Source organism: Rhinolophus sinicus, chromosome 2 (assembly GCF_057876585.1).
Source record: "Rhinolophus sinicus isolate RSI-liver-muscle chromosome 2, RSI-T2T, whole genome shotgun sequence".
NCBI classification, from domain to species: Eukaryota; Metazoa; Chordata; class Mammalia; order Chiroptera; family Rhinolophidae; genus Rhinolophus; species Rhinolophus sinicus.
In genome coordinates, this window is record NC_142502.1 from 185831413 (window position 1) to 185850480 (window position 19068).

General features: G+C 42.2%; 1 protein-coding gene across 7 annotated transcripts in view; it reads left to right on the forward strand.

Moving 5' to 3' along the window:
* The window catches only part of MBOAT2 (membrane bound glycerophospholipid O-acyltransferase 2), a 176013-nt gene that overhangs the window by 144174 nt on the left and 12771 nt on the right, over nucleotides 1–19068 (forward strand). For all 7 annotated transcript variants that reach the window (XM_019755958.3, XM_074331662.2, XM_074331665.2 and 4 more), the window contains 4 exons: nucleotides 10010–10065; nucleotides 11340–11394; nucleotides 17038–17221; nucleotides 18711–18903. In XM_019755958.3, coding sequence (XP_019611517.2) covers nucleotides 10010–10065; nucleotides 11340–11394; nucleotides 17038–17221; nucleotides 18711–18903 — 488 coding nt within the window. The remainder of the gene's footprint in view (nucleotides 1–10009; nucleotides 10066–11339; nucleotides 11395–17037; nucleotides 17222–18710; nucleotides 18904–19068) is intronic.

Below are 19068 nucleotides of genomic sequence, written 5' to 3' on the forward strand. Positions count from 1 at the left end.
ACAAAACAAATCGACAGCTATGAAAAAAAATTGTTCAACAATAGATATGGACCCAAGGTATATGATCTTAGAGAAAAATCACTGCTTTAGAACAAGAGAATTTTAGAAGATGAACTTTCTTTTTCTCCCTAATGAGATTAAAATGGATTTTACTTTTATTAAACAGATTTTAAAAATAGGCTTGGATGAAAGGAGATTGCACTCAAAAGAACAGACAAAACCAAACCCAAACAACACTGATTAAATACACTTAAAAAAATAGATAGACAAATTAGCAATATTTTGAATAGAACTGAGAAATAGTCCTGGAGTTCAGGAAAAAAGAAGAGATGCTGGTGATCTAGCTTGTGAATAATAGGTATTCTTGAAGAAAGGGAGCTAATGAACAGAATCAGTAACTATATTGGGCCACTGTGAAAATCTTAGTGAACTTGACCAAGTAACCCATGTCACATATTGTCATCATAGTATAATGAAAGTAGGAACTCATTGTGTTCATTTAAAAGAATCACAGTCACTTAGGAAATTCAGTTGTCCTTAGAACAGTGACTTTACCGTAAGTCTTGTTCCTCACGGTATCCTTCCTGCTTAGCACAGAGTGACATCACATGGATACTTACTGGCTCAATGCTACTACTTCAGCAAAGAAGAAAGCAAGAAAAAGGGGGAAAATAAACACAGTATATTAAAACCTGCGCATTGTGGACGAGGCTGAAAGGGATAGTTCATAGCTTTGAACACTTGCATTCTAATAAATGAGAACTAAATTGAGCGTTTAGTATAAAATAGAAGCAAAAAGACTACTCTTGACTAATTCAGTCTATGCATGTCGATAACAGAGATGGTAACATGAACAACTAATATTAACACTACTGTAAGATCGTGAATGTTCAAGTTGACTTTTGGCATCCTAGGGCTGCAGGCAGGCAAACACCAGAGGCGCTACGCAGATGACAGTCCAGCTGCCAATCTTGCTTCAGCCACATCTGCTCTACATTTCTCTCGTTTATGTTTTGGGATTCCACATAGTATTTCATTAAAAAATACTGTGCTGCTTATATCTGTAAACCGCCAGATTTAGAAAGGACTTGAACATAGCTAAATTGAAATTTTTAATAGTGATGGGTGCAAGGCCAAATTTGTGTGCCGTAGGTTTGCTGGACCCTCGGCTCCTCCAGTCGGATCTTTGTCATTACCTTTCTTATGTCCCTTGTCTGTTACACAAACTCTTGTTGCTCTCTAGCTAGGGATAGGCTAGCTACTATTAAAACCCCAACATGATTTCAGTGTCAACATAATAAAAATGTATTTCTCACTCACATTACAGGGCACTGAGAAGGGAGCCTGTGTGCTGCATAATCACTTAGGGAACCAGGCTCCTTCTTTGTTGGGGTTCCACCCCCTTCAGGGTCTCTGGAATCCTCATAATTAAGCTGCTGGGGGTGCGTCAGGTAGTAAGTGAGAGCAGACAGAGCGTGCCTCTTACTACTTCTGCTCATATTCCATTGGAAAGACCATTGACATGACCCCACAAATTAGAAGATTGTTTAATGAAGAGCAAAATGTGTGTTAAAAAACACCTTTAATGACGTGGCTTTAAATTTTAAATTTCAGCAAAATATGATCTTAAATATTTAAGTATGAGGGGAAAAAGACAACACAGCATTTTAAAGATGGACAAAAAGGTATAGAATTCTACAAGTTTAATGTATAATTTCTATCCACTGGCGAAAGCATTTGATCATTATCAGTGAACTGGTAAAGATTAGACAGAGACAAATTAGCTGAAGGAGACCATTCTGGCATAACTAAGTTGAAGGACTCTCTTTTTTAATGGGCATAGGAGAGAAAAGAAGCCGCCTAGATGTAGGCTGTCCCCTTAATTAAGTATTTAGGCATTTAGAAGCTTCGATTGTGTTATAGCATAGGAGCAGAAACTTATCCTGATTAGGGTAAATATAATAGCTATCCAAAATGTTGTCTTCGGAAGAAGGTAGAATTGAATAAAGTCACCCATCCTTTTTGCTAAGCTGTCCTGTTGCCCAGAAGCTGAAGTACAGGAAGTGAAGGCAGGCCCTCAGTGAGGGGTCACCCAGGAACTCTTTTTTTCCTGGCAGTCTTAGTTGCATGAAGCGTGGAAAACTGATTGTGTGTGTGTGTGTGTGTATGTGTATTTAGGTTCAAGATACATTTGAAATGTTGATTATATAAAGGGGACTCGCCTCTTAATAGAAGTTTGTGTTTTCTAGAAAGGTTGAAAAGCTACTGAGGTTGTTAGCTTTTAGAAAGTAGATACAGGACAAGTATAAAACAAACATCTTTCCCTTATATCAGCAATAATCAGTTAGGAAATATAATAGAAAAAGGATCCTAGTTTCAAAAGCAATAAAAAGCACAAACTGTCTAGGAATGCATGTAAAAAGAAATACATAGGACCTCAGTGTAGGAAACTATAAAACTTTACTGGAGGATACAAAAGAAGACTAACTGGAGAAACTTCTTGTTTACTCAGCTAGTAAAATTCAATATTGTAAAGATGGTACTTCTGTCAAGTTAATCTGTAGATGTAATGCAGTTCAAGTTGGGGTTTGAGGAAAATCAGATAAATTGAAGTGCCTGAGCATAGCAAGTTCAGTATAAAAACATAATATACACTGTTTGTAAAGCAGCAGTCATTTAAATATGATAGGAATGACGTAGGAATAGACAAATCAAGGAAGCGGGGTAAACAAACAGACCCATGCATCTGAGAAGTAAATGGACAGAATAGAAGTGGTGGGATTATTGATTAGCAGGGAAAGGCCCTCTTCATTATTCAGCAAACGGTAATGAGACAGAAAAAAGGCGAATGCTTGCCTCCTGTGTAGGTAGGTGACTTGTAGATGGAAGTAAGAACAGATTTTTTGGCTTGAAGGTAATGAGTTCTGATTGGACTATGTTGATTTTTGTGATGCAAAAAGGATAGCTTAATGTATCCACCAAAATATGTATATGTGACAATAATTTTCCATTCAAATCAGGAATATACTTAGAGTTCAGCAGACAGTATCAGACGCTCCGTAAATATTTTATTCCTTTTCACTCCTGTGTGCTCATTCAGCTGAGCTGCACTGAGCATGTGCTGTGCCTCAGCTCAGGCCCACGTGCTTTGGGAGGTGACAGTCCTGTCAGGCATACGAGGGGACAGGCCATTCGCTCTAAAAGCTACAGGTGTGGTTGTCATTTCAGTCCTTTTAGAAAGTGCTGTGAAGCCAAGAGTCTGAGTGTAGCCGTCTCCGTGCTCTGTGATGCGCGTGCCACGAGCCCTTGGCGCCCCTTCACCCTCCTCGCCCACTGTACCCAGTGCCTGCGCTGTAAGTAGGGTTGATGTAAATTATTCAGCTGCTAACCCCTGCTGTTGCATTCATCCTGTTTCATCCTGTGGGAGTCCCCCAGCACCTTGACCTACATTTGATTAGAGGAAACATTCTGTTGGCTGCTTCCAGTGTAGTTCAGGTAAACAGGCATGGATCCATTGCATGGTTTGTTTGGTCTGTCCCCACCCTACCGGAGCCCCTTCTCCTGGTTTTATGTCCAGTCACAAACCAGTGTGCTAGAATGATTCTGTCAGAAATCTGCAGTGGTTCCTTAGGACTCTAGAAGGCTGATAACTGGCCTTCAGCCCCCCACGGAGTGTGCCCTGCCCAGCCTCCCTGCCCTGTCTCACCCGTCCGTCCTTCTTCAGTCGTCCGAGGCTGCAGCAGATGTACCTGCTCTCAGGTCTTTGTACTTGTGCCCTTCCTATTCTCGGCTCGGAACTTCACCCTTCCCAACTGTGTCGCATATCCAGTCCTTCCTGCTCTTAAAGGCCCAGATGAAGTGACTCCTGTTTGGGGTGTTCTCCCCTCGTCTTCTCCGTTTGAAGTTCTCTCTCCTCTCTACATATTTCTTCAAATAGCTCATGTGGCTCTTATTACTTGTTTGTATAGTTATGCACGTACCTGTGTAGCTCCTATTTTAGAGAGAAAGTGTCTTCAGAGAGAGTACTTTACAATTAATTGTTGTATCTCTTCAGTTCCTTATGCTTAGTAGCATTTCCTGTATTTATTAAATGAAGGTTTTATTAAACATCTGCTGTGTCTCAGATACTGTTCAAAGTATCTGTCATATTCTTTTAGTTAATTTATGCAGTGGCATCATTATCTCATTTTATAGATCATAATCTTTGGGGGGAGTAGTTAAGTAGGTTCCCAATTTTCCATAATGCGTAAGTAGTGGCGTCAGGATTTCAGTTGCGTTTCTGACTCATATGTCCAGCTGCCTGTTCGCCACATCTCCACCCTCTTGTCAAACAGGCATCTCGCCCCACACATGCCTAAAACTGGGTTCCTGATTTCCCTTCCCCACTCCTGCAGCCCTTCTCCGTCAGCCCCATCCTCCTCCTCAGTTGCTCTGTTCAGAAACCTTGGCATCAGGTCTCAAAGCTGCATTGAATCCATTATTAAATCATCATCCAGTCCTGTTGGTTTTCCCTTCAGAAGGAAGCTAGACTGCACTTCAGACCTCCTGTGCTCTCCCAGGGTCTGAACCGCTCACTCTCCATCCCCTCCTGCCTGCTGCCGGCTGGGGACTCCCCAGCAACCCCCAAGTTTTTCAGCCCAGAACCAGAATATGTGCATTCATTATTATTTTTTTTACTACTTTTAATAAAAAAACTTAAGATTATATTTTATAAATATTTTCAAATATCCCTTTTTTTTCTATTGGAATTGTATGCAAACATTCTTTTTCTGAGTAGCTTTCATTTAGTGTTGTGCCATAATGGCTCACATTGTGACTTATCAAGGAGATATAATGCCAGGGTTAACCCTAGTTAATTCCTTATGTTTAAAAAAAGAAAGAAGAACGGGAGGGAAGGAGAGAAGAAAGAAGAGTGGGAGGGAGGGAGGGAGGGAGGGAGGGAGGGAGGGAGGAAGGAAGGAAGGAAGGAAGGAAGGAAGGGAAGAAGGAAATGTTAATGAGCATCGCTACCCATGACATTCCTTATAAATAATGTATAATAAGAAAAGGAAAAGAGCAAAAATTTTAGTAGCAGCAGCAATTTAGGAGCACAGAAAGAAGGAAAAGTGAAATATAGATAGAATTGTACAACAAATCAGAATTATTTTTAACCAAAATTGGGAAAGCAGAAGGTTAATAATCCATCAATGCATTCTGAGGAGCATCCTCAACTACATAAAGTAAGGATCGAGAAAATCTTAAATTGGGTATGTTATCAAGAGGAAGTGAAATTCAGCATTAAATAAAATCTCTGCCACCAATTGACCTTGTTAAGTCTACCAAGACTAGAACTATGTCTTGCAGAGAAATAGGGCAATTAAATAAATGATTGCAAAGGAATATGTAATGTCTGATTTCATGAGTCATTAACTGCTTAATAACAAAACAAATCAATCAAGGGAAAAATGTTCAAATCTATTGAATTTGAGGTTTTAGATTTTTTTGCTTCTCTAATTTTGAAATGTCAGCAATAGAAATCAGAATTTTCCATTACATTTCTCTCTTCTTCAGCCTCAGTAAGTTTATTGAATTCATTGCATTATATATGTAAAATTTAAAGTGCAGATTGTTTTACTTTCTGGGTTTTCTTTAATGGTGACTGCACAGGTAGAAAGTGCTATGAATAAGAATTCACACCTGCATACAAGTAGGCATTCTTAGAAACTGTGCATCATTTAAGTACGCACTCTCATACTTTAGAATCCGTGAGTTAAAAGAGGAACTTGACCATTTAGAGTTTCCATCACCTTGCATGTATTGATCACCCAGAGTTTGAGCATGAGAAGTTTTAATAATATCAACCCAGTCAGTCACTCACAGCAGCTCCAGACTCATCTTTTGCTTTCATTTGGAGCCTGCTGTCTACCACCCAATTCTAAGCTTATAGGGTAGCTTTAAACCAGATTCAGTAAAGTCTCTTCTTTTCATAAATTTAAAGAATAACTGTTTCAAAGCATAAAACTGCAAGAGAATTATAAATCAAAGCACTGAATACTAGAGTTTTGTGGGAGGAGCTTTGTCAGCGCACACACTCACATTTCCCAAGGAGACTAGTGGGGGTGCAATGTAGAGATCACTGTGTGCTCCCCAAACTCCATTCTTTTTTCTTCCTGGACACACAGCTTTAGTACGTTCCCCAGAGTCTCTTACTGGGGTCATCAGAATATGTGCATTTAAAACCAAGTCACTTCTCTGCCTAAAACCCCTGAGTGTCTTTACAGCACCGACACAACCCATTAGATCTGGCCTCCTGCTACCTGTGTTCACCTTCTGTTTCTATCCTTCTAACTCACCTGCCCCCTTACCAGTCTTCCAATATGCCAGTCACACTTCGGCCTGAGCGCCAGTGAACTTACTTTTCTCTCTTCCCGCACAGTTCTTACCCCTGACCTCCATGTGGCTGCTCCCTGACTTAAGTTCGCTGTTTAAACCCGGGTGAGGCCAGTTCTCACCCATTACCTGGCACTCCGTCTCCCCACCCCCTCTTCATTCTGCTCAGCACTTAGCAGCATGTGGCATGCGATACACTTACCAGTGTATTATCTCTCATCCATATCCTGGCACGCCCTCTCCTCCCACCCTGCTTCATTCCGCTCAGCATTTAGCAGCATCTGGCATATGCTATACTTACATGTTAATTCATTGGTTATCTATCTGCCTCCAATACAATGCAAATTCCATGACAATGAGAACGCTGTCTTGTGGGGGCTGTAACTCCAGCACCAGGTGCACTGTAGCTGCTCATCACATCTGGTTTTCTGAATGAGGGAGTAAAGCGAGTGAATGAATGGGTGGCTCGGAAGCCCTTTTCCATTATCTCTGACTGCGCACTCATTGGGCATTAGGCACCTGGGGTTTGTTTGGTTTCAGTGCATTTCATTGTTTGTGGAGGAAAGAGTACTGGTGTGCTTAGAGATGACTGGGTGTGGACAATCAACAGTTTGCCTCCGTTGTCACGTACCTTGTACCCTGGTGGCAAGCTGACCTCTTACCTAGTGGGTGCCTGTAGTTGCTTTAGAGCAGGAATGTACAGATATCAGTAGAGTTGAGCAGAGAGATAATGGAACAGTAAAGGTGATTTGTTTTTCCGTTCATTTTCTAATAATGTTTAACTGCATTTGAGTTTTACTGTGTGATAGAGCTAAATACTATTATTCTCATTCTTTGTAGAGAAAAAGAAGGCATGTAAATTTTTTTAACTTTCACACTTTTTTTTTTTAATTTCAAGAAGTCTAGAGTCTTTTAGTGTTTCACATCAGATGGGTATTTTTTATATTACCTGAAACCATGTCATCAGTTAAAGCATTATTTTGAACAGTTCGACCCGTATTTTCCCACATTCCTAGCAGAGTGCCAGTGGGAGGAAGTATCAAAGTCTAGTGATGTCATCATGCAGAAGGCACAGTAACTCCATCCAAGGCCCTGAGCTCACCCCAGAAGGTTCTGGAGTCCTCTGCCTCGCTCCCTCCTCCATCTGCAGCCTGCACCCCACACAAACGGGAGGGTCTTTTGGATTCACATCAAGTTATCCCAGACTTTCTAGGACCTGGAAGTGATTAGCTATTGGCGGTTCCACCAGATGCAAAGTCAACAGGTAGTTAAAATGTCAGTTCAGGTGTAAGTGAGATAATTGTGTGAGTCACTCTGATTGTCACCGAAACAGGTATTTATGAACCAAATGCACTGTTAAGAAAACCCACTGCAGTTAACCTCTTGTGAACAGTGGGATCGTTTTCACTTAGAAGAGCTTTCTCCACACAGTAGGTTCTGCTATAAGGGGTTGAGGTTTGTCCCAACTTCCCATCACTCTCCTGTCTCCTTCTCACTCCGAGTGATCCTGCGTCTTCTACACCCACAGAATAGAAATCCCACGGGGGCCAGAGCACCAGTGGGCACTGTGGGGGGCGTGTACTCAAATCCCACGCACTGCATTTTGGGAATGTCTTCTATATGTACCTAATGATTTAGTATGTCACTAAGTTGATAAAATAAATTGAACAATTATCAGTCATTTTTATTATAAGGTGATGTGGGAATTAAAATTTAGAGCTGAAGGGTTATTTTATAATTCATTGGTGCACTAAATTATGAAGAGAATTAAGGCAGGGTGAGAAAATGATTCTTTTCCCCCAGGGAAATGGAAATTTAGGGCATTTTTGTAATCCTCAAAGGCATGTGAAATACCTTGCAAAGTTAAAACTGGCAGCTGGGTGCTCAGAGCAGCCGGTGTGGGGGAGGGGAGTAGGTTCCAGAGGAGTAATTTCCTGAGAGTGAGTGGTGTGGATGTGAAGACTGACTTGGAAGGAAGCCCGAGAGGAATCTCCTCCCTTACGTACTTGGAGTTTCAGAGCGAGCATCATCTGACAGTTTTTAATGAGATCTCTCCTTTTAGTTGAGGACAATGAGCTGTAAGGTCTCAAGCGCTCTGGTCTGCACATCTAATTGCCACTGGAGGACTGTATGCAACAACCCTTGTTCGCTTTGCTGACATTGTGAGAAATCATCTTCTTTCTTGACGTGTTTCAAGGATTAGTGGACATTTTGGTTCTGTCCAAAACGTCCACGAGGCATTTGGTCCACACCAAAAGGTCCTTGATATTTAGTCCTGTCAAAAACATCCACACTTAGAAAACATTGCTGGGTTCAGATAGCCCATAAGGCTTATTTCTACTTTTGGTTGACATAATTAACATATTAAAAATACCATCATATTTAGTGGTCCAATAATTGTGTTGTGGTTTTATTGCCAATAATAGCCCTCCTTGCCTCTGTTCATGGCACGTGGGGTTAGGTAGATGGGACAACATGGACCAGATGTCTCCATGGACGTTTTGGACAGAACCGAATATCAAGGATCAAACTTCAAGGACCTTTTGGCATGGACCAGGTCTCTCTGTGAACGTTTTGGACAGGACCAAATGCCCTGCAAGGCTTTAAAGACACTGGTGTTTTGCTGAAGGCGGCCATGGCCTCTGAGCAGTGGGGCAACTGGAAGAGCACAGGTTGGACTAGAACAGACATGGTGGGTGGGGTTTGAGCCTCCCCCCACCGCTCCCTGGCTGGCGTCCTTTCAGTGGCTGTGTAGTGGGGGTGACTGCATATTTCAGGCAGAGAGCTCACATTCTACCTGCAAGTAAAACACGACTTCCTGGTTTTATTGAAATTCCAAAAATATAAATGAATAACTTATGGTTACCTGGTGTTTAATACTAATGTCTGTAAGCTAATGTAATAGTTAAAGGATAAAAATATATCCTAGCAATTTTCTTAGGTGTATTTATTATTCCTTTCTAAGTTATCTATGCAATTAGAGATTATAAAATATGGAAAAAATGCTGCCATTTTCTTACTTGGAACATGATTTTGAAGTCCTCTTTTCTTTGGAGGGTGCCACAGTTAGCCTGCTATAGGTGGCTATCTCAAGGGTGTCTTTACCAGGCGTTCACCCCTGGATGACATTGTCCTTTTTCTTTGTCCCCCATTTCACCCCTTCTGTTTTGTTCCACATTTCTCACCCAAACTCTTTTAATATTCTACCCATCTCCCGTTTCCCAGGCAACTTACTTTCCACCTTTCAGTTCAGGTCTGAGGCAAAAAGCAGCATGGTATGTTGGAAAAGTGCTGAGACAGAATCGGGAGCAAGGTCGGGTCTGGGGCTTGTGTGGTCCTCTCTCCTCTGGCCTCATGGCGTCATGCATGTACCACTGCTCACACAGGATTGCTTTTCGAGGATGTGCTTTTCCATTTTGCTTTGTAAAGCAAGGCCCAGATTCCCTGTCTGCCATACCTTCTCCAAACACAGCAGCCCCTGACTTGACTCTTTAAAATCCCTCGGAAGTGTTTTTTTTTTATGTTAAAAATTTCAGGATTTTGTAGTTAAAGTCTTTTGCAGAATAAACTTTTCCATACATCATAAGTATTATTTTAAATATACTCTTTTAAAACATATATTTTTTTTATTTTGTCACAGCCCAATGATGATAATTACCCAGAAGATTACTAGTTTGGCTTATGAAATTCACGATGGTAAGAATTTAGAAATTAATTTGTCATCACCGAAAGAAATCCTATCCGGATAATCTTTTGCTTGCGATATTATCATAATTTTCTGCTCTTTATTAGAAGAAGGAAAAGGATGGAAGTAAGACAGGGAAAAAGAAATATTTAACTTTGCCTAGGGTTATTAAAGTGTGTTTGTTTTTGTTCAGTGTTCTATCTTAATTTTACATTCAATTCAGTGACAAAAACGAAGTAAAATAGTGTAATTCAGTCATATGGCACCCATTACCAACAATTTAGAATATACATTTGGTCTAAATCAAGTTTTATTAATTTCTGCTTCATCTCTGTTACATTTTTATTAAAATTTGAATGTTTTCTTTCTTACAGACACATACACACACATACACACACACTTTTAGTATAAGTATTTATATATCTTTTATTTATAAACATTCATATTTTTATCCTCAGAGAATGGACACCTTGCAATAGGAAATGCTAAGAGTCAGGACTTTGAGTCATAAGAGTGAGACTCTGGTTTCTTCAAAGACTGAAGGGGCATCCTGATTAGAACCGTCATTTGCAGTAGCCCAGGGAGTTTCTTCGGTGGATGTTTTTTAGCCCCACTATGTATATCACCCATCCTGTGCCCTCTGCTAGGGAAGACCTCCAAATATTTTTTAAGTGTGCTGTTTGCTTCTTAATTCAGTCCACCTTTGGTCTTTAAATTGGGTTTAGGATCTGGAAAGTTAATATGTAATCGTAATAATATCATCCCATTTGGGGCTTAAAGGTACATGGATGAAGATGGTAGATGAGTCCAGTTCTCACTTATTTGAGTCACACAGGAGGAAGGGAGTCATGTCTTCCATTGTACTGATGGTAGTCATTTAAATCATCCAATAACAGAAAAAAATGTAATGCCCCTTTTTACAAAGTCATAGTATTTACGATTAAATATGCTAGCTTTGGGGAATTTTTAAACTAAATAATAATTTCCTCTTGAGAAGAGTGAAATTAGTTGCCTGATGTGTGTTATTCATCTTAAACAGACCTAGACATGTTAGATCAGATGATGGTTATCTTACACAGATGTAGACATGTCCAGTTATACGATAGTCCTTTGACGTGATTGAGCCTGTGTTGCAATGAGAAAGAAAGGAACCAATTATACCAAACATTATACAAAAATTGGGATTATAGCATGAATTTCAAATGAGAAAAGTGTGAATGGGGGAAAAAAACTCCCTTCTTTTCTTTGGAGAAATTTTATTGATAAGAGTATTTTTATTTCTCAGGGATGTTTCGAAAGGATGAAGAACTGACTCCATCCCAGAGAGATTTAGCGGTAAGGTATGTGCCTTTTCATTGTATCCTGCCATGGTCCATGCTCTCTGCTTGGGACACATTACTCATGGGCAAGTCTGACTTGTTCTTCTGGAGGTACTTGCTTCATGAAAACCAAACCTCCCTCCCTCTGCACACCTCCCCGACACCAAATCTGGCTAGGCTAAGCTAGGCATCCCTTCGAAGGCTCCCACAGCACCTTGGCTAATCATACACCATGTACCTCCTATGTACCATCTGCTGAGTTTTCTGTCTCTCCTCTGAGGCTCTGAGTTCCCTGAAGGCAGGACGATCATATCGTCGTCATGTCTTCCAGGTAGTAAATAAAGGTGATAATTGCAGCTACAATTTAGAGACCAATAACTTGACAGCAGGTAGTGGGCTAAGTTAATAATATATTAACATAGCACATAGATGCCATATTTTCAAGTAATCAAGAACTAGTAAAATATTCTTATTTGAGGAGTTCATTCTGGGATAGGCCTCTACTTCATTTATGATATTCTGTTGACTAATCCAGGGAATAGCTGACTGTCTTGGCAGGATCTATCTTAATTTAATATAATTAAAGATCAAATACATGTTTTACTTTAAAAACTTCTTATGAAGCACTTCGTTTCCTGAAAATCTAGAACCAATTACCGTGTTTCACCGAAAATAAGACCTAGCTGGACAATCAGCTCCAATGCGTCTTTTGGAGCAAAAATTAATATAAGCCCCAGTCTTATTTTAATATAATATAAGACTGGGTCGTATATAATATAATATAATGTAATGTAATACCAGGTCTTATATTAATTTTTGCTCCAAAAGACGCATTGGAGCTGATTGTCGGACTAGGTCTTACTTTCCAGGAAACACGGTAGTTCCTGGCTGTCAGAAGAATCAGATTAAGTCTGTGATAGTAGACAGACCGTACCCTGAGTGTTCACCTTTGATCCCAGGCAGCGTGTCTTGAGGTTCTTCTTATATTTTCCCCATCTTTAAAATTATTCTATTTTATATTCTCTATAGTCAATCATTATATGCCAAGAAATATGCACTTGAATAGACCGAGTTGGTGAGAGGTTAATTTGATGCGGGTTCTGTAAACTTCATGAGGCCTTGGTCCATCCCCGTGACGACTCAGCAACAGACACTCAGCTCCTGTCTTCCCTTTGCCTCTCACGTACCAGCCGGCAGACCCCGAACCTGCTGCAATCAGCTCTCCTCCTCCCCGGACAGTGAGGGAAGCAGAGTGGAGCAACATCCAGTCTTGCTGATTAGCCTCAGTTTGAATTTGTTACCCCACATTAGACATGTGGGCCTCAGTATTGCCAACAGTTCTCCTGCACTTCCTTAGTCCACTCATTTCCCTCTTTCTCAGAAGATTACGTATCCTCCTTTCTCTTCAAACTTCCAACATCCCTTCTTCATACTCACTTAGGATGGTAGCAAAGTTGATTTTTGCAGAAAACAAAGGCAACTGTATTTCATTCTGCAAAACTGAATCAACCAAAATGCCTGTGTCTGGGACCAAACGCTTCTCTTCCCAGTACCAAGTGTTAAGTGTCCATATTCCACCCTGAGGCTAACTTTCCACTTCGATGCTGAGTCCACTTGCTCCTTTTCTACTCAAGGATTTTGCTTCTCCAATCGTCCCATCTCTGTGTCATTACACATCAGTTTCTCCCTCTGTTGGAGCACTCCCACCAACTTAAAGGAAAAACCCCTTCTTTTCCGCACAGTCCCTTCCAGCTGCCTCCCCGGGACCCTGCGCTCCCTCCGAGCAAGACTCCTTGGAAGATTTATCTAGTCTTACCGTCTCCCCTTCATCTCCCATTCTCTCCTCAACCCACTGCAGTCAGGTTTTCGTCCCCGTTACTGGTCTGATAGCATCCATTCAAGGTTGCCCTTGTTCTTGGCAAATTTGTCAGCGTCAGTTTGCGTGTTGCTCAGCGTCAGCAGCACTTGACCCTGTTGGCCACTCGAAACACCTTCCTCACTTGCCCCCCGGACACTCCGTTCTTGGCTTCTCCTCCTGCCTCACTGCGGTCTCTGTCCGTCTTCTTTGCTGACTCCGCCTCCTTTGCCTTAACCCTAAATACTCGTGTGCTCCAGGGCTCAGCCGTGGACTTGTGCCTCTGCTCTAGGCGATCGACATGCAGTCCGTTGGCTGTCTGCATGTTTGGAAGCTCCTACGTTTATGTTCCCGTGCCACCCGGCCTCCTGACCTGCAGCCTCATGTAACCAACTGCCATTTCAGTGTCATGGCTAATAGGGGTCTCAAGCAGAGCATGTTAAAAATGGAGCTCCTGATTTCTGTCTCTCTCTTACCTCTCCCCACCCCCGTCTGCTCTTCCACTGTTATTGCCTACTAGGTTATTTAATAGTGATATCACTGGCCACTAGTGACTTAAGGCCAAACTTAGGCATACTCCCTTTTCCTTATCGCAAGTCCACTTCACAAGCAAGGCAATTCTTCTTGTGAAACCTTTCTCTAATCTGACCTTGACATCTGACCATCTCTCACCATTCCCACTGAAACCCCCCAGCCCAGCCTCGTTTTCTGCATGGTCTGCAGTAATAGCTTCCTAACCACTGCGTTTTCCCTCCTGCCCTCCACAGTCTGCTTTCCACCCAGTAGCCAGAGATCCTTTTAATGTGTATTGGACTGTGTTATTCTCCTCCCCTGATGAAAAGCCTTCAGTGGCTCCTTTGAGAATTGAGAATAACTAACAAACTTCTGACCCCTGCATGTAAGGCCCGGCGAGAGCTGGTGCTAGTGCTCTCCCTCGTTCAGTTTACCTGTAAGCACACAGACCTCGCCATCAGCACCACCTCTCCCATCCCTGCTATTACACTCTAGTCCTTGACCTGCTTTATGTATTACTGTCTGATGTTATATATTTATTTTGATTGTTCCTCTCCCTACCCAAATGTAAGCTCTGTAAGGACACAACTTTGTCTTGTTATCATTTTATCCCCATCACCTAGACAGCAGGTCACCAGTGGGGTGATTGTGCTCCCAGGGGACATGTGACAATGTCTAGAGACACTTTTGGTTGTCACAAATGGAGAGGAGTGGTGCTGCTGACCTCTGATGGGTAGAGGGATGCTGCTTAACATCCTATGTGCCCAGGACAGTTCCCCACCACAAGGAATTGTTGTCACAACGTGCAGTGATGCTGAGATTGAGAAGCTCTAACCCAGGACGACGCATAGTCGATGCCAAATAAATATTTGTGGATTGAAAGAATGAATTTTCATTTAATGCCATAAATGAAGCATTATAATGAGGCTTGGCTCTCGTTTTAATGAGATGTTATCTACTGCAGTCCCTCAAATGACATCATTTGATAGGACAGCTGAACCAGAAGTTACTTCAGCAAATGTCCTGGTTCAGAATTATGTCCTGTCCTTGTAAACTATGATACATAGTTTGCTTGGTCAGATTCAGCTGCGCTTGGATATGCTGGCATTGTTTTTGGTCCCGAAATAACTGGTATGGAAAATGGAGCTCTGTTGTTGGCGCACAGGAAGGTCTTTTGTGACTGATTGCAGGGCATGTCCCCGTGTTTGAGGCTAGGAGAAAGCGTTCCGTTTCAGCATTAGATGGGAAGGACTCCAGGAGCAAATCTGTCTGAAGCATTTTCTCTCATCAATTTTGAGTCCTCAAGAGAAAATACTTAAGGTTTAAAACACTTTTAAATGTAGAAAAATAATCCTGACAAATCTAAAAGGAGTTCTGACTAACTGATGACCTAGTGTGGGGACAGAGCCAGGAGTGCAGTTTCCAGGCTCTCAGCCAAACGTGGAAAGGTGCTCACTCAGGTAGTAAATGGCCATCAACTGTGATTGGATGCCATCAGCTGTGGCTAGTTGGCCATCCTCTGTAACCAGTGACCCATTGGCCACTAATACAACTGCCGTGGCTGCGCTAGCAAAAAAATGAGGGGTGAGCAAGAAGATGGTGGCTGAGCTAGCAAGAGCGGATTGCAGTTAGCACGGTGGATTGCAGCTAGCAAGTGAGGTTGGTTGGCAGAGAGAAGCAGACAGCAGAGTATGGATTGCAGATCTTCTGGTTCCTGCTTCCTGTGTCTCCAACCCAGCTGCCAGTGAGAATATAGTGGTGTGACTCCCCTATCAATGGCTCGGGGGGTGTTCCTGTTTGGCCTCACCATGTCCTGTGTTCTTATGTGGGGATCGGGACCAGAGACCCCACATGACACCCTGCATGACACCTAGCTAGTGTCGGAGGGACAGGAAGCACGGTTTTCTCTCTGATTGTTTTTTATAAAAATACATCTGAGGGGGTTCTGTCCACTTTTCTTGGCCACACAGAGTGTGTTTTTCCAGGAGACAATTTCTAATGTTAGAGAGGAAGAAGGGATTGTAACACGTTCGAGAAGCCCACTTACTATTCCCAGGTGCAGTTCTTTTATTTATGATAGTGTGTTGTTGCCAGTGGACTGCAGACTTGATAAATGGAGCTGGTTTTAAAAGTAAATAAAAACATACACTCCTACCCGTGATTCACTTATAAGATAATACGTGTAGTCTTCTGAGTCTCCTGTGTTGCTACCTTTTTTACCTGGTTACCTGCACTGAGAACAGAATGCTTGGTAAACTTTTGGTACCATGTGCCATTCGGACTGACCTCAATTTGATTAAACATGTTGGGAGACATCCTTGATTCTCTTCTCTCTCACGCCCACGTCCAATCCATCATGGCTGCCATGTACCAATGCTGCCTCCTCCACTGCCCCAAGCCACTGCCACCTCCTGGCTGGAGACCCCAGTAGCCTCCTGACTGGCCTTCCTACTTCCACCGCTCCCCTGTCCTCACACACAGGAGCTAGAGGAATTCGTTTTCATCGCATTCAGAATAAAATCCTAAGTTCCCACCACGACTTGTAAGACAGGCCCTGTACAATCTCACTGGGGCTCCCTCTGACTTCCCTCCTGCCTCATCGCCCTGGTTCACTGGACTCCAGCCCCCCCGGCCCCCCTGCTGCCCATGTGCCCCCATCTCAGGGAGTTCGCACTCATTGTTCCCTCTGCCTGGAATTCTTGTCCTGGATGTTCCCACGACTCCCTCTGCCACTTCCTTCTGGTCTCGGCTCCACGTCACCTTACCAGGAAGCCTTCTCTGGCTTATTAATATAATAAAATACCTTCTCCTCTGTGTGCGCTTAGCAGCTCTGAAAACATTTTGTATGTTTTTTAGTATCTGTTTTACGCAACTGTTATGTAAGTTCCGGGAATGCAGACATTTTCTGTTTTGTTTACTGCAGTATCTCTAGACTCTGGCGCATGCGAGCACACAGTTGGCCATACAGAGATTTATTAAATGAATGAACAATAGATTAGGAAGAGACAATTTTTTATGCCAGGTCTTGCCCACCTTGGGTTTGTTTCCTCGTGAGGAATTAAGTGGAAGCCCTTCGTAGTTACTCGTAAAGAAAGATCTGTATAGAAACTCTTTCATCCCAAAATACTGTTGAGCATTATTACTATGTCCTGACATTTTAAAATTCTCGTCGTATGGATGCAAGTGGAAATTAAAGCTCGTTTTATTTTGGAAATGGGAGGAGCAGTGAGATTAATCCCATGGAATTCCTTGACATTTCACGTTACATCTCACAAGTTGCTGTCTTTGACTTGCAGGCGTATGCCGAGCCTATTGGAGTATTTGAGTTACAACTGTAACTTCATGGGTATCCTGGCAGGCCCCCTCTGCTCTTACAAAGACTACATTACTTTCATTGAAGGCAGATCGTACCAGGTGACACAGTCAGGAGAAAGTGGCAAAGAAGAACTACACTGTGAAAGAGCGGAGCCATCTCCAAATGTAAGCTCATGAGTTTATCTGGAACCTTTTCCTTTTTTTAGCACATATTGATCTATCTTGTTTGTTTATTTTATTTATTTATTTATTTTTATTGGGGAATATTGGGGAACGCTGTGTTTTTCCAGGATGTCAAGTCATTTTCCAATCTAGTTGTGGGGGACGCAGCTCAGCTCCAAGTCAAGTCATTGTTTTCAGTCCAGTTGTGGAGGGTGCAGCTCACTGGCCCATGTGGGACTCGAACTGGCCACCTTGTTGTTAAGAGCTCGAGCTCTAATCAACTGAGCCATCTGGCCGCCCCCTCTCCTTATTTATTTAACGATACTAACATCTTTCAGTTTTGAATTAACCCACCTATTTCTTTAAAAATACTTTTCAAGAAAATGACTCTTCACCCAGTTCCTAGTCATGATAACCTAATGGAAGTACAATCATGGAAGAACAAAAGTAAGGTTACTTAAGAAACTATGCTGAGTTCCTTCATGAGCATAAAGCTTTAGAGTTACGAACTATTCTACAGGGAAGGCTTTTCATGGAATGGAGCCAACCTCATCTTCCAGGCTTTTTCCTTACCTATACCTTATGTTCCAGCAAGTTCAAGGTATTCTCTTTTCCTCTCCTGCTTTTCCTCCCCTCTTCCTGATCATTGCCAATGGAAGTCTTGCTCCTCTTTAAAAGCCTACTTCAAATAGCACCTTTCCTATGAAACCTTTTCTGATTCCAGCAGTGAAGCAGATAGCAGTAGCCAAACACTCCGATCGCACTTCCCATGCGCCAGACATTGTTGTAAGCACCTCACACACATCTTACAAAGCTGGTGCGGTTATTCTCAGCATTAAACAGATGAGGAAACTGAGACTGAGAGGCTAAGTAGTTTGGCCAAGATCCCGCAGTGGCAGTAGGAGAACTGGAATTCAAACCTGTGGCTCCGCACCGAACGCAGTCTTCACTTCCTTTGAACTGCTGGGGGACCTGGAATGGCCGAGGTGCTGCTTTATCAGGAAAGGCTGTGGGGCTTTGTGTAGGCGAAGCTTCTGCTGGCTTTGATCTGCTGGAGTCTAAAAGTCCCACGAGAAAAAGGCCAATCAAAAAGTATGAGACAATAAAAGGCGGGTTCTTGTGTTTTTTCTGAATGTCGGGCTTGGAGCAAAGGATTGCTCTTTGTAACACAAAGTGAATGGAGAAGTGTGTACCCACTTGCAAAAGCTCTTAGATAATCCCTTTTCTGCTGTGTGGCTTTGTGTTTCAGACCAAAAAGGTTCTTTTGTCTTCATACTTTCTATTACTGGCTAAGGGTTCATTGAAAAATTCCGTATCAAACTGAGTAGAATTTCTGACTTCGTATCGGGTATATTCAGATCTCTGCCATTCACTACTTTGTGTCTCAAAGGCTGACCACTTTTTAGAAGTCCCGTTGCCATAAGAGAAAGTAAAGATAATTATGGATAGGAATGTGGATTACGTTTCTGAAGTCGTGTCTTTCACTTTTCAGATCGCAGTTGTTCAGAAACTCTTAGTCTGTGGAGTGTCCTTGTTGTTTCACTTGAGCGTCTCTAACATGTTACCTGTGGAGCGTAACATTGACGAGCACTTTCAGGCTACAGCCTCCTGGCCCACAAAGCTGATCTACCTGTATGTCTCGCTCTTGGCGGCCAGGCCCAAGTACTATTTTGCATGGACGTTAGGTAAGTACCGTGTGAACAGACCTTTCTGTTAATGTATTGAAGTGTATCTTACCCTATACACAGCCATTAGAGTACCCTCGGAGGCTGCACAGTTAAAGACCAATTAGAAAAATTAGGGTCATTTACGTAGAAGAAACAAACCTTATAGCTCATATCCAAAATATG